The sequence below is a fragment of the Parasteatoda tepidariorum genome, chromosome 8 (genome assembly GCF_982258835.1).
Source record: "Parasteatoda tepidariorum strain Cologne lab strain chromosome 8, Ptep-v5.0, whole genome shotgun sequence".
Classification (NCBI taxonomy): domain Eukaryota; kingdom Metazoa; phylum Arthropoda; class Arachnida; order Araneae; family Theridiidae; genus Parasteatoda; species Parasteatoda tepidariorum.
The window spans coordinates 62636685-62658234 of NC_141762.1; the positions used below are offsets into that span (position 1 = coordinate 62636685).

A 21550-nucleotide genomic window follows, 5' to 3' on the forward strand; every position below is an offset into this window, starting at 1 on the left:
GACGAACTCTCCTTTTCAAAAGATTTATGGCTCATCGCATTTCTGTTTTCAAATTTATTATCGTATCTATTTGAGTTGGGGAAGTTTGATACTCGCGAATAATTTTTGTAATCATCGTATTGACCTACAGATTTAGTACTTTTTTCACTGTTTATTTTTAATCCGGAACGCACACTGTCGTATTCGTCTAATTTATTGGCTAACTCATTTGCGTTTACGTAATTTGGCCATGAATCAATAAAATGCTCTCGCATTAAACCTGGGACGCGTTTTTTCAATTGATCCGTTATTATTAGTTCTTTTAACGAATCTAAATCATTTACTTTTAATCCTGACAACCATTCATTAAAAAAGTTACGTATTTCGAAAACGTAATCTGACCATGTACTTTCTGAATCTTTAACGTGATTAACAAACTTTTGACGAAATTTTTCTGGACTTAACTTAAAACGTTTTAGCAATAATTTTTAACGAATGCGTAATTACTAGCCTCTTCCTCAGATTCTCTCACGATTAATTGAGTTATTTCGAAGGGTAACAATCCTAACAGGTGAAAAACATAATCACCTTCTTCTAGCCCTACACGTTTTGCCAGTCTCTCAAATAATATTAAAAATGACGAAATCTCGGATTCCTTTACATCGAATTTTTGCATTAGATTTCGAAAATCAATAGTCTTTATATTTGATTCTGGCACCGTAGTATTACTTTCATTTGACGTTTGGCATACAATTTTATTTTCGTTTTGCAGTTTTTGCAACTCAAAATTTCTCTGTTTCTCACGGTCTTCGATTTCCTTAAGCTTAAGTCGTTCCTCTATCTCGCGTTGTTTTGCACGTTCTTGTACTTCCAATTCTCTTACTTTTTCTCGTTCTTGAAACTCTAACAGTTTTAATTTTTCTTTACTTTCATTTTCTTCGCGTTGGATTCTTTCTTCAATTATCCGTTCTAAAATTTGTTTAATGAATGTTTCCTCATAATCTTTACTTTTTGTGATAATATTCTTAATTTCTATTACCACTGCATTGGGTGGTACAGTTTCACCTATTTCGTTAGCCAGTTCAATCAAATCATTTTTTCTGCCTTTTCTCAGAAAAGACATTTTGATAGTTTATAGAAATACGTTAAACTTTCTTAAAATACTTTTTACTTTCTTAAAATACGTTTTACTTCCACTTTTTACTTTCTTAAAATACGTAATACTTTCTTCAATTCATAATACTCGACTCATGCATAATTTTAAAATCAAGAAAGACATACCTTGAGTTTACGTTAGGTTCTTTCACGGGATTTTCCTCCCTCTTCTGATTTTTGTTGTAAACATTTCATTTGTTCAGGTGTCGAGTAGCTCGGTTGGGGGGGGAAGAGGAAGTAAGAGCTTAATGATATTAATTATTTATTTACAACAATATTTACAGATATCATTATTGCACTGGCTCATTTGCGCGCACCTCTACGCTCTCTTCCATTTGCAAAAACAAAACAGACACAACAGTTGCGGCGCTGCTCCACCTGCCGGACGTTAAGGGGAAGATTTTAATACACGTTGAATGCACGCTAATTTTACATGGCTTGCCCGTCTGGCAAAAATGATTTTCTATAGTCTGTTCAACGAGAACTGATAGTGAAAGTAAACAAAGCGGCTTGCTATTTGGCGCAATACAGTTGTCTACTTGGCACCGGAATAATGACAAATAGCACCATCAGTCAAGCAGAAACTCTTTTTTTAGAGGGTTGTTTGTTTTGCCGTGTTGTCTTTTTGCAGGTGTTTCATGAGCAATATGGAAAATAAAGTTATGGATTTAAATCCTCCTAAAAATCGGCAGAAGAAATCTTACATAAGTAAAGCTGAGAAGGAAATAATATTGAACATTTATAAAACACACGTGCATTCTGATGAGACGAGACAAGAAACAGCACGCGCGCTTCTAAATCTAACTTTAATCCTCTTTGTTTACACTCACACTGAACAAGAAAATTAATAGAAAAATAAAACATGAATAATAGCGCCCTCTAGTGATGAGGCAAACTGAATTTAAGGCCGAACATGCCGCCCAACTTGAAATACTATTTCAAAATTCTTAAATGTGATACAAATGCAAAAAGACATTAAATGAATTGTTTACATGAATACACTTACATAAAGACAGTACAAATTACAAATGGTATAAATTTCTACTTATTTTGGTAAGAGAGACAATTTTGTTACATCTCTTTTGAATATGCCATCTGATGTTCTAACAGTTACAACTCTAACATGGTTGTCAATACCGGGGTGTAATTGAACTACTCTGCACATTTTCCACTTGGTAGGTGGCAAATTATCATCTTTTAACAAACACAAATCATTAATTTCGATGTTTTTAGTTGGCAAAAGCCATTTTGGTCGTTGTTGCAGTCTACACAAATATTCCTCGTGCCAACGCTTCCAAAACTGCTGTACCATTTTTTGGATTATCTGCCATCTTGTAAGATAAGAAATGTTAGATTCGGTATAATTTGGTTCGGGAATGCTTGTTAATGGCCTTCCGATTATAAAATGACCTGGTGTTAAGGCCGATAGGTCGTTAGGGTCACAAGATAAGGCAGTTAAAGGTCGAGAATTGAGACAAGCTTCGATCTGGGCTAAGAGGGTCTCAAATTCTTCGTGTGTTAATTTGATATCACCTACAACCCGTTTTAAATGATATTTCGTGGATTTAATGTACGCTTCCCATAGGCCCCCCATGAGAGGCACGTTTAGATGCCAACGTATACCCATATCAGACAAAAATTTGTCAACATTTTGATTATAACCCTTTGAATTTGCTAGTCTTTCATATTCCATTAAGTTACGCTTAGCTTCAATAAAATTGGACCCGCAATCACTGTATATGTCGCTACACTTACCCGTACGTGAAATAAATCGCTTTAGGGCTGCAATGAAGGCATCTGCAGAAAGATCAGTGACCAACTCTAAATGAATAGCTCTAGTTGCAAAGCAAATAAAAAGAGCTATATATGCCTTGAATGTTTTAGAGCCCCGTCCTTTAGCTGCTTTAATTTGGAACGGGCCTGCATAATCAACTCCACATCGTATAAATGTAGGAGTTGGTGAAATTCGACTGGATGGCAAATCACTCATCATTTGGTTAGTGACAGATGCTCTAATTCTACAATATTTAACACATTTTCTAATTAAATGTCTGATAATGTCTCTAGCACCCATGATCCAAAAAGTTTCCTGAATGGAAGATTGTACAAGTTGAGCACTAGCATGTAATAAATTTTGATGATAATGTCTAATAATGAGATCAGTTAAGGCATGCATTTTTGGCAGTAAGATGGAATGTTTTTAGTCGTATCCGATATTTGCATGTCGCAAGCGACCTCCTACCCTAAGTAAACCTGAATGATCCAAAAAGGGATTGAGAGATAAAATTTTGCTTTTGCAAGATAAAGGTTGATTTTTTGAAGAGCATTGATCTCATTATTAAACTCAACAGATTGAACTAATTTAATCAATACATTCATAGCATTATTAAGTTCATCAGTTTTTACAAAACCAGTTACCTTACTTTTGGAGTTTCTGCAATTGTGAATGAATCTTAAGCAATATGCTGTTACACGTTTAAGTTTAGAGAAAAAGGAGAATTTGTTTATCAATTCATCTGCTTCAGATGAATCTCTGATTGTAGCAATTGACTGCACAGTACACACTCTTTCTTCAGGCACAGGCTCACACATTTGAGATATGAGCATATTTGTTTGGAAAGAAATCGGTTGATACAGAAATGTTGAACCACTAAACCACTGAGATGTTAATAATGTTGATGATGACTAAGGCCCGGATTTTGATGACATTTGCATTTTTTTTGCATTTTTTGCATTTTTGGACATTTTTTGTCTTTTGGAGCATTTTTTTAGATTTATAGGGCATTTTTCTTTAAATTTTGGGGCGTATTTTGCATTTTAATGCATTTTTTAAAGTTTTTTGTTAATTTTTTCCAATTTTTATTATTTTTTTATCAATTTTCATTATTACACTGGCTTTCAAACAATGAAGAAAATCTATAGAATATTAACAGGTGAAGCAAAATCTTTTCAAATTAAAGAAGAATTGTCAGCAAGTGAGACCGTCTTTTTCAAGTACGCACCTGTAACATCAGTAGACGTTGAAAGAAGCTTCTGCAGGAATGAAAATTTACTTTCAGACAAGAGACGCTCGTTTACATTTCAAATTATCAAAAAACATTTAATAATCCAATGTAATTCTGATATTTAGTAATTTTATGAGATGGAAGTTGTTATATCCATTAAAGATTCTATACAAAATAAAAATATTTTGGTGTCAATATATTTTCCTTTTTTTGTTATTTTAGGATATAAAACAAATTTTTCAAACTTTAATGAACGTAGAATAAGTATTGCATTGCTTTATATTTTTTAAATGACTAATAATAATTTTAAAGAGCAAAAAAATTTTTTAATTCAATATTTTTACTTTATTTAAGGCATTTTTTGCGCAATTTTTGGATTTTTAAGGGCATTTTTTGCCTTTTTTAAGGGCATTTTTTGCACTTTTTAAGGACATTAGTTGAGATTTTTTAGGTCATCAAAATCCGGACTCTAATGATGACACACCACGGGTTGCGATATCTGCTGGATTTGTATCACCACTAATGTGATGCCACTGATTTGGGGAAGATAAGCCTTGGATCTTTGCTACTCTGTTGGCAACAAGGGTTTTCCATCGGCTGGATGGCGATCCCAACCAAGAAAGAACGATAGTTGAATCTGTGAAAAAGTGAGATTGGGATATTGGAATATTTAATGCACAGCACGTAAATTTCATCAGCTTTGCTAGAAGCAAAGCTCCACATAGTTCTAGTCTTGGAAGAGATTCATTCTTTAGTGCTGCAACTCTTGTTTTGGAGATAACAAGTTGAACACTGATTTGTTTATCATCTAGCATTTGTTTATCACGACAGTATATGACAGCCGCGTAAGCCTTTTCTGAAGCGTCGCTGAAGCCAAATAATTGAAATTGCTTGTTAGGTGACAAGAGTCTTGGTATTTTGACGTCTTTTGCGAGCATCATATCTTCTGCAAGCTTTGTTCACTCTTGTGAGATATTTGGAGAAATCATTTTATCCCACTGCAATTTATGCTTTCACAGTTCTTGCATAATTAGCTTGCATATAATTGTAATAGGTGCCAACCAACCTAGAGGGTCGAATGTTCTGACAATAGTGGAAAGAAGTAGGCGTTTTGTCAAGGTACCTTCAAAGGATGTTGGAGTAACCTTAAAAAGGAGCACATCGTCTGCTGGGTTCCAAAGAACACCTAAGGTCTTTATGATATTTTCACTGTCTAGGTCAAGGGATGTATTTTTCAAGCACAAGTCTGCATCAATTGTCTTCAAAAATTCATTGCTGTTTGATGCCCATTTCCTCAGACTGAAACCAGCGCTTGATAACATTTGCATTAATTGTGTTTGTAATTCATGAGCTTCACTGAGTGTCTCAGCTCCAGACATTAAATCGTCAACGTAGAAGTCTTTCATGACTGCATTGGAGGCCAAAGGAAAATTATCTGCTTCTTCTGCTGCTAGTTGTTGTTGAAGTTATTTTGCAGCAAGATAAGGTGCGGAAGCTGTGCCGTACGCGATTCTAGGGAGTTGATAATCTTGAATAGGCTCAAAAGGTGAGTTACGCCATACGATTCTTTGAAAGTCAGAGTCCTTCAAAATAACCTGTCTGTACATTTTCTCAATGTCTGCTGTTAGAGCAATTTTATGTGTTCTAAATCTTATGAGCAATGTTGTTAAGTCATCTTGCAACTGCGGTCCTACTATCAATTTGTCATTAAGTGAAACACCAGTTGAAGATTTTGCAGAACCATCGAAGACAACACGGAATTTATCCCCGATTTTGTTTGGAACTGGATGATGAGGGAAATAAAAACTAGATGTGGCTGGAATATCAATGTCCGTTTCTGGTATTAATTCCATGTGCTCGAGATCTAAATAATCTTGCATGAATTTATGATACTGCATAGAAAGGGACTGATTTTTGATAAACCTACGTTCAATTTGTTGCAAACGATGAATAGCAAAATTTCGAGATGAACCAAGTTCTTCAGATGACCCACGAAAAGGAAAATTGACAACAAATCTGCCAGTAGAGTCTCGAGAAAATGTTTCTTTAAAATGATTTTCGCATGCAATTTCTTCCTCTGAATAGGACTTTGCTTCTGTAATTTCTTCTAGCTTCCAGAATTTATCTAGCTGATATTCAGCTTCACTGCAACTAGCATGATTTGTTGTGATTGTACGTGTTTTGATCGGTGACTTGCATTATGTTCTTCCCAGAATAACCCATCCAAACATGGATTCTAGAGCAGTTATTGAAAGTTCTGGAATAGTTAAACGTCCGTTGAGCATTATTTCGCCAAAAACTTCTGCGCCCAGTAAAATATCTATAGGTGTAGGCTGGAGACAATTTGCATCTACTAATTTTAATTGTTTAAAAGAATTCAAAACAGACGCATTAACCTCTGTTTGAGGAAGATCACAAGTTATTTTGGGTATAATTAAAGCTTCTGTTGTGATATTAGCTTTTTTGTAAAATAATGATGTAATTTGTAGTTGAACTGAACCTGTAACCTTACTTACTCTTTGTGAACTTAGGCCATCAACACTGATGCTCGCGCGATTTCGTTTTAACTTTAATAAATTAACACAACTCTCTTTAATGAATGTGCCTTGACTGGCTGAATCTAGGGAGTCTGCATTTATGTAGTGAGCCATCACCGCCCTGAACATTAACAACAGCGGTGGGTAATAAAACGCATTGTGTGACTGGAATAGTTGTGTTGTTGTTACTAATAGTAGAAATCATTTCGTTTTCCCCCTGCTCTCTTAACTCTGTTTCATTTGAATTTTTTGAACATAATAATGTATTATGCGGCTGAGCGCAATTCTTACAAGTTCCCATACCGCATTTCGTAATTGAATGAGTTTTATTCGATTTGAGACAATTCGCACAAAGCTTATTTTTGTTTACTATATCCCATTTTTCTTTCATCGGAAATTCAATAAAACTATTGCATTTGAATAATCCGAAATGAGTATCACTTTTGCAAAACAAACAAAAATGAGAAACTAATTGGGATGAAAATGATTTATTTATTTTTTGATTTCGATTGGTTCCGCTTTCAAAGTTTGCATTTGTTTTTTCTTTTTGGCGTAGAGCCAAATACGCTAGCCCGTTAGCTTTATTCAAAACAAAAGTTCTAAATTCTGCGAACGAAGGGATATTTTATGTTTGTTCTAACGTCCAAACGCGAAGTGTTTCTGGATCAAGTTTCCCTTTTAAAAGAAAAATAATGATTGTCCCAGTGCTCAACAGGCTGTTTAAGAACCTTTAATATATCAATAGAATGCGAAGTAGTATCAATTAATTTTCGTAATCCTGACGCGAACTCATATTTTAAGCTAAGTTGAGAATATAACCTGTTTAATGCTGCGTTAATGATTTCTGTTTCGTTTTCATAACGTTCTTTAAGTGCATTCCACGCTCTTTCGTAATTTTCATTAGTAATTTGTATCGATTGTAATAAAGTAGCTGATTCCCCTTTAATAGAGAGTTTAAGGTACTGTAATTTTTGACAATTACTTAAAGAACTGTTATTTCCTACGCTTGCTAAGAATAAATCGCTAAACGAAATCCAATTAAGATAATTAGAAGTAAATATTGGTAGTTCAACACGGGGAAGTTTTAAACTATTTACATCAGGATTGGATGTATTTTGAGACGCAATATTATTTACATTAACGTGATCTTTATTATGCTTTTTTAATTCATTCTTTAAAGTAATTTTTAAAGTATCTACTTTTGAAAGTAATTCATGCATTTCTTCTTCATATTTATCGAATTCTGTATCAGAACAAGAAAATAGAATCTCATCATTTAAATTATTTACATCAGTACTTAATGAATCAGTATCGTTTTGATAAACTTCAATATTGGAAACAGAAATCTTCTGACTTTGCAAGCTATTTACTTGAGTAATTAATCTGGTTAGCTTACCTTTAATGATTTTCTTACGTTTTAGGAGGGAATCCATGTTTGACTGTGATCTCCCGCAAAAAGAGGTGTGCTTCTGATTTGAGTTGGGATTTGCTTTTGGATTTTTTGAATGTTATTCCGTTTATTTAGAAGTTTCGTTGACTGCGTCACTGTCATTCATCCTAAAAATTATATGCTGGGGCTTTGACGGACCATTTCGTTGATGAGACGAGACAAGAAACAGCACGCGCTTCTAAATCTAACTTTAATCTTCTTTGTTTACACTCACACTGAACAAAAAAATTAATAGAAAAATAAAACATGAATAATAGCGCTCTCTAGTGATGAGGCAAACTGAATTTAAGGCCGAACACATTCAAAACCAATCATTGATGTGGCTGACCATGTGGCTTATGCATTGGGAGTTAGCACAGCTTTTGTTTTCAGAATTATTAAAGAATATAAAAGGGATGGTATATTACTTTCACCGAAGAGGACTAAATCTCGTAAAATTTTTTTGAATGACATTGACGATTTCGACAAAAATGCTGTAAGAAGAAAAGCTCACGATTTTTTCCGCAGAACGAAATTCCGACAATAAACAAAATTCTCAAAGCTGTGAACGATGATTCTGATTTACCAAACTTTAAAAGAACGACATTTTATTCCCTGTTAAAAAAATTAGGCTTCAAACTTAGGCTATTTAACTTTTAATAATTTTTTTTTAAAAATTGTAATTATGAAATTAAAGAGTATTTTTTTATCATATTCTTTCAATTCTATACGACTTTTACGATAGAATTATAAAAGTTATGTTTTGCATAGATATTTATGCAAAATATATTAAAACTAATTTAATTTAAACTTTAAAAAAAATGCATTAAAACTATTCTTAAAACAAAATTATGTGTTTACTGAAACAATTAGAAACGTATTTTCATGTAAATATTTTAATTTTGCATTTTCTTATCTAATTTTAAGGTATCAAAAAAACAAATATCGTTTTTGTTTTTCTATAAAAGCAAAAGCTCTGTTGATTCAAATGAAATCGCCCATTCAGTGAAGAAACCGTTGAAGTGGCAAACGTTGGCGATCAAACAGCAACCCTTATGTTTACTTCCACGATCAGTTCTCGTTGAACGGACTATAGCATGCGTTGCATATTTTGATAAAATAGAACTTACAACAAACAGTTAATTTTTGTAATCATTCGAGACACATTTAATTCAATGAGGTCACCGGTGACCTCAGTGGCACTACGAACAAACTTAGTACCGGTCACCGGTGACCCCATGCAGAGTTGGGCGTCGATAATAACAATCGATTACAACTGTATTTGATCGCAGAAAGTTGCTGTTATGTAATCAATTACTTGTAATCACAATTACAAGTAATTGATTGCATAACAGTAATCGAATTACTGTTATGTACAGAATCGTAATTTTTGATTACATCAGAGTTGAGCAAAAATGTAATCGATTAAATTTTTTAATTACAGTAATCAATTACTTGTAATCACGATAACACATTTTGATTACAACTGTAATCGTGATTACAATACTCAATTACAGTAATCAATCACTTGTAATCATGATTACAAACGTTGATAAGTTTGATTACAACTATAATCATGATTACTTAACCAATTACTGTAATTAATCACTGTAATCAATTACTGTAATCAATTACTTGTAATCGTGATAACAAGTGAAGATAAAGTAATCATTATTATAATCATGATTACAAGTAATCAAAATATGATTATATGTAATTATGACTAAATGTTATCTTGATTACACGTAATCTTGGTTACATTTAATTATGATTACATGTAATCTAAATACACGATTACAAGATTATTGCGTACTTATATATGATTATATTTTACTTTAGATAGTATAATGATTCATTTTGTATGTATTTACATTTTGCACGTATATGTATGTATAAATAAATATAATGCATGCACATATCATTTTATCTAATGCATATGTAGATCAATGCATATATGTACAGACATTTTAGTTACACACGTATACATACATTTGTATTGAATGTATAAAATATATATATGTATGTATATAGCAAATAGTTACGTACGCATATACAAACAATGAATACATGTACATTTATACACAATGAATATATGCATTTTAAGCAAATACTTGTGTATGTAAAATGTATAGTTATGTTCATGTACTCATGTCTATACAAATACTTGTTGTTTGTACGAATATACATACATTGTACAATGTGTATATATGTAAAATATATGTACATATACATGTACATCATATGCAAGTCCAATGTATGCATAACATATGCACATACATACATTTGACACGCATATATTGTACAGATTTACATAGTGTACAGATGTACACATTCAGATACAGTACATATGATATCCTTATAATATACAAATATTGTACATATGTGCATAAATATATTGGACATAAATCTTCGTGCAAATGTTACATGTGTGCATACGCGTTATCCCTAATATGTGTAATACATACAATGTAAATATATCCAATGAATGTATCCACACACGTACAATACTCATATGTTGCATGTATGCATAGCCATATGTACTATATATGCACGTACAATGTATGAATCTATGTACGTACATTGTACATACGTGCATACATTACACGTATACATATGTACATACATTGTATTAACGTATATATACAATATATGTATGTCTGAGGAAAATATGTGCTTATGTAGAATGCAATAAATAAAATGTAAATAAGTTAACTACAAAACGATTCGAGCAAGATAAATGACAAAATCAAATGATATTTAAATTTAGTTTTTAGCTTTAATTGTTCTATATATTTTAAAACTGTTAGGATAAAAAATAAATTTTAGGTATTTTCATAAAATGTTTGACACTTGTTTCTTTATATCATAATGAATAGTTCATAGAAATTTTTAGATAGCAATAAAGAACTGTTAATCTTGAATGTGAAAATAATATTTAGGAATTTAAAATAAAGTTATCGCTTGCTCTCCGAAAAATAAGCGATTGAGTTTTATATGTTTTAGAACAAATTTTGAAACTAACATTCATTCCTTTACAGTTATAAAATTTTCAAATACATGTGCAGTGAATGTGAAGACATGCATTGTAAATACAGATATTTAAATGTTCGCATGTATTTGTACATTACATGCAATTATGTACATTTATACGTTGAATGTACATACAAATATTGTCTGAATGTATAAAATTTCTTTGTACATTCCTACCTTATATGCGCATATGTATTATCGAATTATATAGATATATACGTACATACATATGTACATAGGTTGTGTGTACAATCCATATATCTATGTACTTGTAAACGTACATGGATGCATATTATTTACTCAGCTATATGTACTTATAGTGTACCTATAAACAAAATTCTTACATTTTGTACGTAAATACATACAATGTATATACAAACGTACATTGTATATACCTGCAATTATCGTACATTTACGCAATGAATGTACTTACGTACATAAATGCGTGTTTACGTATATACATTATTTTCACATACGTTCATAATAATACGTTTATTATGTATTGTCTGTGTTTACGAACATACAAAACATTGCATTTGCATACAAATTATCATACATGCATACATGTATCATAAATGCATAATTATGTGTACTAAGCATATGCGTATTGTATGTATTATGCATATTACAAGATAATTATGTGCATTATAAGTACAAACAATGCTTGTGCAAACATTGTACATGCATATATAGGAATCAAGAATTGTATATACATGCATGCGTACATTCCATGTACATAAAAATATGCAACCCTATACATACTTACATAAATGTATTTACATATAGTGTGCAATCGTAATTACTTGTAATCGTCTAGTTTGATTACAAGTAATCACAATTACTTGTAATAGCAATTAATTGTAATCATGATTACATGTAATCATATATTTTGATTACTTGTAATCATAATTACCCGTAATCGTTTTTGTTGTAATTACTTGTGATCGCAATTACTTGGAATCATGATTACAGTTGTAATCAAAATTTTAGTGAGTTGGAATCAAGATTACAAACAATTGATTACTGTAATCAATTATTGTAATCACGATTACAGTTGTAACCTAAACTTTTAAAAATGTAATCTCGATTACAAGTAAATGATTACTGTAATCGACTATTGTAATCCTAATTACAACTGTTATCAAAGTTGTAATCATGATTAGAAGTAATTGATTGCTGTAATCGAAAAATATAATCGATTATATTTTTGCCCATTTCTTCCACCATGGTATTCAGCGTGTTAGTTTTTGCTTTTGAATACATAAATATAATCCGAAATACATAATTATAATAATACATAAATATAATCGCAATCCGATGCTCGCTTTGCTCGCTCTTTGGATACGTTCTTAACGTCTAGCTTTTGTATACTTTTTTGAACACTGAAGTTCTCACTGTAGAAAATTCTAAACCTGTGCATTTCAATATTAATTTGAAATTGCAAACAGTTCACATATTTTTCTTAATCACAATATTCTAAATTTCAGTTGTTGAGGAAAGTAACTCTTGTAAGTTTTGTTTTAAAGTCTTTCCCACCAGAGGGCTAAACCCATGTGCTGTAAAACAATATGAAATAGTACTGAACGCCGGATGTAAAGCATCGGCTTCGATAAAGATAATTTTGTGAGAATTTTTTTGATAATTCGGTGAGAAATCACCCGATTAGACATATGATGCTCACTACGTGCTCTTGCTCCCCGAAGCCTATCAATTAAAAATGAAAACTGTTGCCAACGCGAGAAAGGAAATATCATCGGTTTTATTGATACATACGTATTAGCGTTTTATATAATATAGATAACTAACGGTTAACCAATCGGAAAATTCCATTAGGTTTGTCGCTCATCCTGCTAGAACGATTTATCGCAGAATGTCTAATGTTGACAGTGACCGCTTCCTCGTACTTGAAACTATCTGTATGCCAAATTTCATTGCTTTCTATCTTACAGTTTAGGAGTCTATAAGGGACATACGCACACAGACGTATCACATTCATTTTTATACATCTGGATTATAACCGCATTCAAGTTACATTAGATTATTACTCATATAATACTATATGGATAATGAGTGGTGAACATAAGAACTTAGATAAACTTCAATTTTTTGTGTTCAAATGTCTCCAATGAAATTATAATTTTAACTTAATTAAAATTATTTTAAAAAATGGAAGTTGAAACAATAATATAACAATAGAAAAACTATATGGTAGTTCATTGTATCCAAATCTCTTGCTGCTATTACAGCTGCACAAATCGATATAGTTAAAAGTTGTCGATATCGATCAAATTTAATCCCATTCTGGTCGTAAACTTTGGATTAATAGATTTCTTTTGATTTATTGGCTGCTGTTTTACAAAGTTGACAAAGAGAAAACTGGTTAGAAATAGGCTAAACATGACTTAAATGTCATAAATAACTGTTTAAACTCATAAGAATTATGAAAATAACATATTCGCAAAATCGGTATTTCATGTGGTAATAGAGCTTTTGAGAAACAGACTTTACTGAGTCATGACGTTACTAACACACATAGATGTTAAAAAGTCATACTAAAATTTTACAATTTAAAGGTACATTAAGCAAATAAATAAATATTTATTATTTTTTCAATTTTTTGCAGCGACGTATTCTACGAAGTTTCCACGGATGTTTCTGAGATAGGCCAAGTAAGTCTATAAACTATTTTTTAAAAAAATACTGTAAAAACTATGCCATTTGTAATTGTATTTGCAACTGGCAACCAGATAATGGTCTTAATAATAATAATATAAAATAACTGGTTTAAAGACCAAGCGTTTTGATAATATGTATTACTATTGAGTTTTGAAGGGTCACTGATTACTAGTGTAATATGTCTCATTCAAAAAAGCCACTCTGATTTTGTGCTATATTTTGGCGTGAAGAGATTCCATGAGAACCAAACAACAGTAACAGTATTAAAAGAGTTTATAACCAAACACTCATTTCTAAAGAGCAATCAGGGCGGGAAAGTGTCCAGTCGAAATAAAGCTGCAGCTTTTAATAGCCAATATATCGACCATCTTAAAGCATGGCCTGAAACACATCATGTTGCATATCATTTTCTAAGCCTTCCCGAAAAAATTCACTGTCATCCCAGTCTGTCACAGACTGAAACTTCTGGTTTTTAGTACATACAGTTCTACTGAGGATAGTCCCTACGTTTCCATCCATGGCAAGCACCCTATTATCCAAAAAAACTTTACTCGCAAGATTTTTGGACTTGATGCATTGTCTCACAGGAAAAAAACTGATTTGTCCCAACAATTCTCATTACAAATGGCAATAAATTGGTTTTAAGCATCGATTCCTAATCGGTAGCTTCTATGGCGGAGAAAGTTGACTAAATTTAACACCTTAGCCGAAGCCTAATGTTAAAGATCACCCATCTTACTGTAAATTGGAGAAGGATTTTTTTTTTATCACCCACTGTTTTGTTTTATCAACAGTTATTTGCGAAATAAAAGAGTTAAACAACATCTCAAATTAAAGAGTTAACTACAAGAAAAAGATGAGAAAAAAGAAGTATTTGTATGCCCCAGACAGTCGTTATATCAATGGAACTAGAGAGGAAGATGATTACTTCTCCATTATACAGCAGGATGGAAGTACAATAATAATGGAGCTGGAATAGCCTGGTCTGAAGGCTTGTGTTCGTGAGGTCGAATTCCGACGACTGACGAGTCCCCATGTGCGCATGTTAAATTTGTGTGGGCATATAACTAGTGCATGTTAAATTTGTCGAAGTTACTAAGTCCTCCAAGTTTTTATAGCAAACCAATTTTTCTGATATTAGACGATATATTATATAAATATAGAATATTTATTATAGCAAGTATTATATTAATATATTATATTAATTAGACTAAATTATTAGACGCAATGCAGTTTTTTAATAGTTACATGTTTCATGCAATTTATTATTACAAGTTTATTACAAGTTAATATGCAATACTTTTATGTTTAAACATGCATGTGATGGGTTTTTATTCAAGAGATTCTTTATATACTTCCTATTTTTATTTATATCTAACGTAATGCATTACAATATTAACTAATTGATACACGAACATAAGCAAGTACAAAACGGTTTCAGCCCTGATATTTAAGATTTAACATGGAATATTATAGTGCATATAATAATTTGGCAAGGAACTGTACAAGATTACATTATATTTATGTTTTTGATTTTCTTTAAACTATTTAAAAAACACTTTCTTTAGAGAGATTATTCTTGCCACTGATTTGTATTTCTTTTTTTTTCAGGGAGAATGCAGCGTTGATAAAAAAAACGATCCGTAAGAAAATTCCATAATATTTCATATTCATAGATCCCATTTATTGCTAATCTTACAAGCGCATCTGTAATCACCGCTTTTATTAAATGTTTTCTTAACCTTGTCAAATACATAAAAACTACTGGTAGCATATTATAACAAAATTGCTGATAAACAGACATATTTTCTAATCATTATGAATAACCCGACAACAGAATTTGTCCTGATGTCTTTAATGATTCGTCAGGTTATAGAACATTTTTCTGAACCCAATTATGCATATTTTTCAAATTCCACTTTTGACATGATTTGTAAAAAATATTTAAAAACCTCGGTGAATATGAAACATTTTGCGCAAACTTGATAAATTGAAATGAATATAATTAATTGTCTTCATCTATACAGTGTTAAAATTGTTTTTTTTTTTCCTACATGGTTTTAAATTTATCATAAAACTTTTACTTTCTTTTTATTGCATTTTACCACGCATTATTACCGATCTTTGCACGGGTTGCTGGAAGGAATATTTTTTAATCAGCACTCTCTCTAAACAACAGTGCACAAAATGGAAAAGCATCTACCAAAACTATTCAAACAGCTTAAAATAATTTCTAATTTTTTTACTCTGATTTGTTCTATCTTCCGGATGACTTTATATTACGGATTAATAAAAAAACACTTTCTTATATGTTCAACTTATTAAGATAAAGATAAGCTATATTCAGTCTTTAGGTTTATAACTCATCGTAGTATAGAAACACGTTTCAAAAGCACAAAACAAAATATGTATGTGCGATTTCAGATACCTTGCAAAATACTTCGTGGTGCCTCCGCCCGTGTTGATTTTACTTATGCTTACCTGCTAAAATGTATTAAGAGTATTAATTATTAAGAGAACGTTTAGTAAACTTTTCATGATTAATTAGACCTGTAAACATCACTGTTGTAACATTTTGAAGTAATGAAAGAAATAAAGTACTGCAGTTCATATTTTAACAGTGAGTAATTCCTTTGAAAAAAATTTGTATCGAATTTTTGAGCAGTCCCGCAGTGGACTGATAGTAAATAAATGGTTCCCAGTAGAACACCGAAGTCAAGCATGACTGGCTGTTGTCAGTAAGAGGGCTTGTGATCACTTTGATAAGCCTGCGTAGGGACCGAGGGTATGTGGCATCGATCTTCGTTAAACTGTTCTACCATAAAGTGCTCGACTTCGCGCTTTAGTCGTCGGTCTACCAAAGCAAGAGAGCCATCCCCTCTGCAGAGGATCAAAATTGCGATGGTATGTCTTTGGATGATCCTCAGGGATACTTCTCAGGCCGTCGCCAATAGCCCATTGTGTAGATCTAGTGATGCGTAAATAAATGTACCAAAGTACCAATTTTGAACGATTTTTTAGGTTTGTATGTAAAAATTATTGCTTGAATTGTATGTCCAAATTAAAGGACTTTAAAAGAATTATACACAAATGACTTTATAAGAAAGTCATATTATTATATTAGATAACTATGCGAATTTAACATTCCTGAGACAATAAAATATGATGAAAAATTTCTAACTTTTTTATTGTCACAGAACCTTTAATCGATCTCTGCCATTCTATAAAATTTGAGCCGTGATAGCTCAGGGGATAGAAAGTTCACCTTTCAATGAGGTGAACCAGGTTCGAATCCCTACGATGACTTGTCGAAACGAATTCCGCACCCGGCTTGCACCGACCACAGTGTTGAAGTAAAATATCCTCATTGGGAGACAGATCGTGGATAAGAGTCCCCTTGCCATCAGGCTAACCTTGTACTGCTTAGTAGTTTTCCTCTCCATGTAACGCAAATGCGGGTTAGTTCCATCAAAAAGCTCTCCAGAAGGCAAATTTCTCCTAATGCTTAATCCAGAAGTTCTTTTGTCTTCTGGATTGGGTTCAAGGCTACGGAGTTGAACATTAGTAGTCGTAAGCTCCCAAAAATTGGGTCGGCTGCTTAGCGACGGTTATAAAATAAAAAGATATAAAATTTGTAAATTTTAACTTAACAGTCAAGGACACAATTATATTAAAAATCTCTACTATTAACTTTTAAATCTTCGAAGGAAGAGCTTCATTTATAGTTAGTATCAATTCGCAGCTCTCTCCAGAATTTATTTTTAATTAAAAATAGTGAGAATAATTAATTTAACAGAGTCGATGCTATAGATCAGGGGTCCCCAACCTTTTTGTACCTAAGAGCAAATACCAGAATATCGGTCGAATGGCGGGCACCATTTATTTTTTTAAGATAAATGTATAGTTGGTAGGCAAGTAAATGTATAGTTGGTAGGTAATAATAAACACGACATATAGTGCACAAAAATTTTTTTTTAAAAAATAATTTAGGAATAATACAGGGAAAGCCCTGCAGCTCCAAGTTCAAATTATTTAGTTTTTCCATTATGTCCGTTATGAAAGACAAATCTGCTAGTCAAAGAGGATCTCTTTGTTCTAAAAATGTTTGATTTTTGGCTACAAGGTAATTTTTTATTTCTCCAATTAAATGTTGAAACCTCTCAAGTACTTTACCTTTACTGAGCCAGCGTACCTCATTATGTATCTGCATAGCATAAGATTTGCATAACATTTATTGCGAGAATGGAAAACTGAAATATTTTATCGTCGGGTACAGGCAGCGGGCGCACCTAGATCGATCGACGGGCGCCATGGTGCCGGCGGGCATAGGGTTGGGGTGTGGCAACTCAAGCCACGAATAAGGTTAAATCCCCACAAAAGGGATTTTTACTAGGCGTCTTCCCTAACCGAGGGAGAATTCAATCAGAATGAATCTTAAAATGGCGGGATGAACATCTCGTGGAATCGGAAAAATCCGATTTGAATGTACAATGGACAATTAGAAAAATTTTATGTTTATTTGTGTTTATGTTTAGTGTTCCGATTGTTCTGTTTAATAAATATATAAAAAAGGAAAAATTTGGAAAATCATTAAAATTTTAACGGACAGGATATCACTATTGAATAACGCAACCCACAGGCTTGAAAGATAATAAGTAAATATTACATGGTGACCTTTGCTATAGATGATATTAATTAAGGATTAAATTAATAAGGCTTACCGAAAAACTTTCACTTGATACTATTTGACAAAAGAATTGGAACTCTTAAGTGATTCGAATATTGTTCTAAATTTCAATAATAACACATATTTGTATTGCGATATAATAATAATTATACAAATAATAATTTTTCAACCTGGTTTTTGTTAAAAGAAACAACATTAAATTGGGATATTTTATCATATTTTTTAAAATTTTTAATTTATGCTAAAGGGTAAAGTTTCTGAGAGATTAGTGTTAATCGATTTAATTAATACAATATTTTTAATAATACTATCATATGTTTGAATTCAAAAATACATGATGTATGGAAATTTCCTTTAATTTAACTTTTAAAAAAAACGTACATAAATTAATCTTTTAAGATCATTGAATTAGGCATTCGAATTATACGGGTTTAACCTGCTGAATCAGACGTTGAATTTAAGTAATAATTAATGAGAATTTTCCAGTTCTTTTCTTCGTGATTCTAGCTATGACACCCAAATTGTATTGCACAACTCGCTTTTCAAAATTAGAGCACTTTAAAAAATTGTGGAATTATAAAACTAAATCTACCAATGCATATCATGAATAGAATAAGAATATTTATCTTGATACAATAATTAAAGCACCTTTATTGACCATAATAATATCAATTGGTTAGAGTTCTAAAATGTCTTTATTAATAAGAGATACATTTTGCACTCGGATTATAAAAAAAATGTATATGACCTAAGATTTTCATAACCGTTAACTCTTAATTTTTTTAAAGATATGAGGGAATGATTTCATTTTATATTGATATGAGCAACTTGGAAATAACTACATATAACTGTAGTCCAAAAATTGAAGTAAGTTTTTTTTACTTATATTTCATGATCATTTTTATTTTTTATCAAATTTTATTTCGAAAGTCGAGAATATTGCATTCAAGATGTTTGACACAAATAAGGTCACGAATGAAGCGCAAAAAATTTCCTTCTTCGGTTTTCAAGTAGTAAATATTCTCGTATTTTATAAATTGATGTATTGAAAACATGTTTTTAATACATGTATTAAAAGCATGTATTAATAACATGTTATTGATACTGTTGTCTTGTAGGAATACGCTCGTCCTTTTTTGAAAGTATAACAGTTCCTGTTTGACATTTTTCATTCAATACAATACAATAATTACTGTACAATACAATGAAATGTAATACGATACAATGCAATGCAATGTAGAATAAAGTAAAAAATAAATAAAAAATTTAATCTTTGGCTCATTTTTTTAAAACAATTTATAATGTAAGTGAAGTTATAGTGTGAGTCTAATTTTAAATATTATCATTGTTAGTATATTGAATATTACATCGATATTGGATAGTACATCGATAAATACATATTTCTGTGCTGCTGAATTAATCGTCTTCGAATTTGTCTCTATAACTTTTTATCCGACAGTTTTTAAAAATTATTATTTTTCATGATTATAATTAGAATATTTTTTTTAAAAATATGATCAACATTTCTTGAAAAGTAAAATTTTATAACAATAGATTCGTTATGAAAGTATAATTATCCACAGTTGTGTTTAACTTCTTTATTATATTTTAGAGCATTGAACATTTTGGTAATATCGGAGGCTATGTCGGAATGTGGCTGGGCATATCATTAGTTGCAGTTTTTGATTTCCTGAGTACAGCGTTCGATTTGCTGAAATTTCCATTTCGAAACTTTCATGTTAAAAAGACTCGAGTGCGCAGAATAAATCACCAAAAAAGGAACAAGTAAGACTTCAACGATTTTAAACAGTTGTTAAACTCAGCAACGAAAATGTTACTACATTGTTCAATTTAGACTAAAGTGAAAAACAGCTCTAATAAAGTACAAATAAAAGAACAGTAATTGATATGCTATTGTCTCACTCCTGTAAACAAAAACCTTCTCCAGTGTCTAAATCTCAAATTAAATTCTTCAAATTAAATCCTTTCTCGCAATCCACTAAGCTTTCCGAATCGAACTTTAACAGCATTTCAATTGTTTTACCTTATCTGAAGATCAGCTCCTAAATCTCAAAGATTTTGAAAAAAAATTTGAGTTTAACAAAACCAGAAATCAAGAGAAATAGAAAGTTACTCATTCGTGGACTCCCAGTGAACTTCGAATCCAGTAAAATTTCTCTAGAAATAGAGAAATTAAACATCGATATCCTTAAGATTCATTATCCAGTTCAAGGAGCGAGAGGGTGGGGCTTGTAGGCTCCTCCCACTTTTCCTAGTGATGGTTATGGAGACAACCAATCAGTATCTAGTTTTCCACATCGAACACAATCGGTTTCCGGTCAAAATAGAGAGATTCCGCTGCGGCAGAAGTCCACTCCAATGCTTCCGATGTCAGGCCTACGGCCACGCACAAAGTGCATGCTCGGCTCCGCCGAGATGCCTAAAGTGCGCCGAAAGCCACTTCTCATTTGAATGCCGCAATGAAAGATCTACTCCACATAGATGTTGCAACAAAGAACACACTGCAAATTTTTTGGAGTGCGAGGCCCACCCCCGGAAAAGATTCCAACAACATAGAAAAGACTCCCCAGCATCAACATCATCAAAGAGCTGCAGGAGTTCTTAAAGAAAGAAGAATGATTTCGCTTCTGACCTCCATTCTCCGGGGTAAATCCCCAAAGGTCTGATGATCACATTTACAACAAAGACTCGCAACTCCCAGTTTCAGTTGCCTACTTCAAATATCTACCAAAATATCCAATCCCACTCTTCCCATATTGACTCTTATCTTCGATGGAGAAGTAGATTGCACTTCGGGCTATGAACTTCGTAAAAATAGATTATATCAGTATCGAGGTCGTTGCAGCGTCTGAGACCTCGTCCCTATACTTCGTTTTCTCCGGTGACGCCCACCTGCAGTAGGAGATGCTTGCATTCTACAATTTAAATTTTAATTGTTTTAATAACAACTTTATAATGGTTTTAACGAATAACCTGTTTTCGGGAGTTTGTTTCTTGATGGATAGTTAATGTTTTCTATTAAAGAAGGATG

General features: G+C 32.1%; 3 protein-coding genes across 5 annotated transcripts in view; 2 read left to right on the plus strand and 1 right to left on the minus strand.

Annotated features, from left to right (window-relative positions):
- Positions 1-18389, plus strand: part of LOC147806196 (uncharacterized) — a 51775-nt gene extending 33386 nt beyond the window's left edge. Inside the window, exons 9-10 of the mRNA XM_087168983.1 lie at positions 13759-13804; positions 15423-18389. Coding sequence (XP_087025109.1) covers positions 13759-13804; positions 15423-15458 — 82 coding nt within the window. The 3' untranslated portion in view covers positions 15459-18389. The remainder of the gene's footprint in view (positions 1-13758; positions 13805-15422) is intronic.
- The window catches only part of LOC107450504 (uncharacterized), a 265618-nt gene that overhangs the window by 98722 nt on the left and 145346 nt on the right, over positions 1-21550 (minus strand). The window lies entirely within an intron of this gene.
- Positions 18236-21550, plus strand: part of LOC107444931 (uncharacterized) — a 91762-nt gene continuing 88447 nt past the window's right edge. The window contains exons 1-2 of one of the 2 annotated variants that reach the window (XM_087168980.1): positions 18236-18466; positions 20111-20283. In XM_087168980.1, the coding sequence (XP_087025106.1) occupies positions 20150-20283 (134 nt within the window). In that variant the 5' untranslated portion in view covers positions 18236-18466; positions 20111-20149. Of the gene's footprint in view, positions 18467-19274; positions 19366-20110; positions 20284-21550 lie in introns of those variants that run through there. The other variant, XM_087168979.1, reaches the window with a different exon arrangement.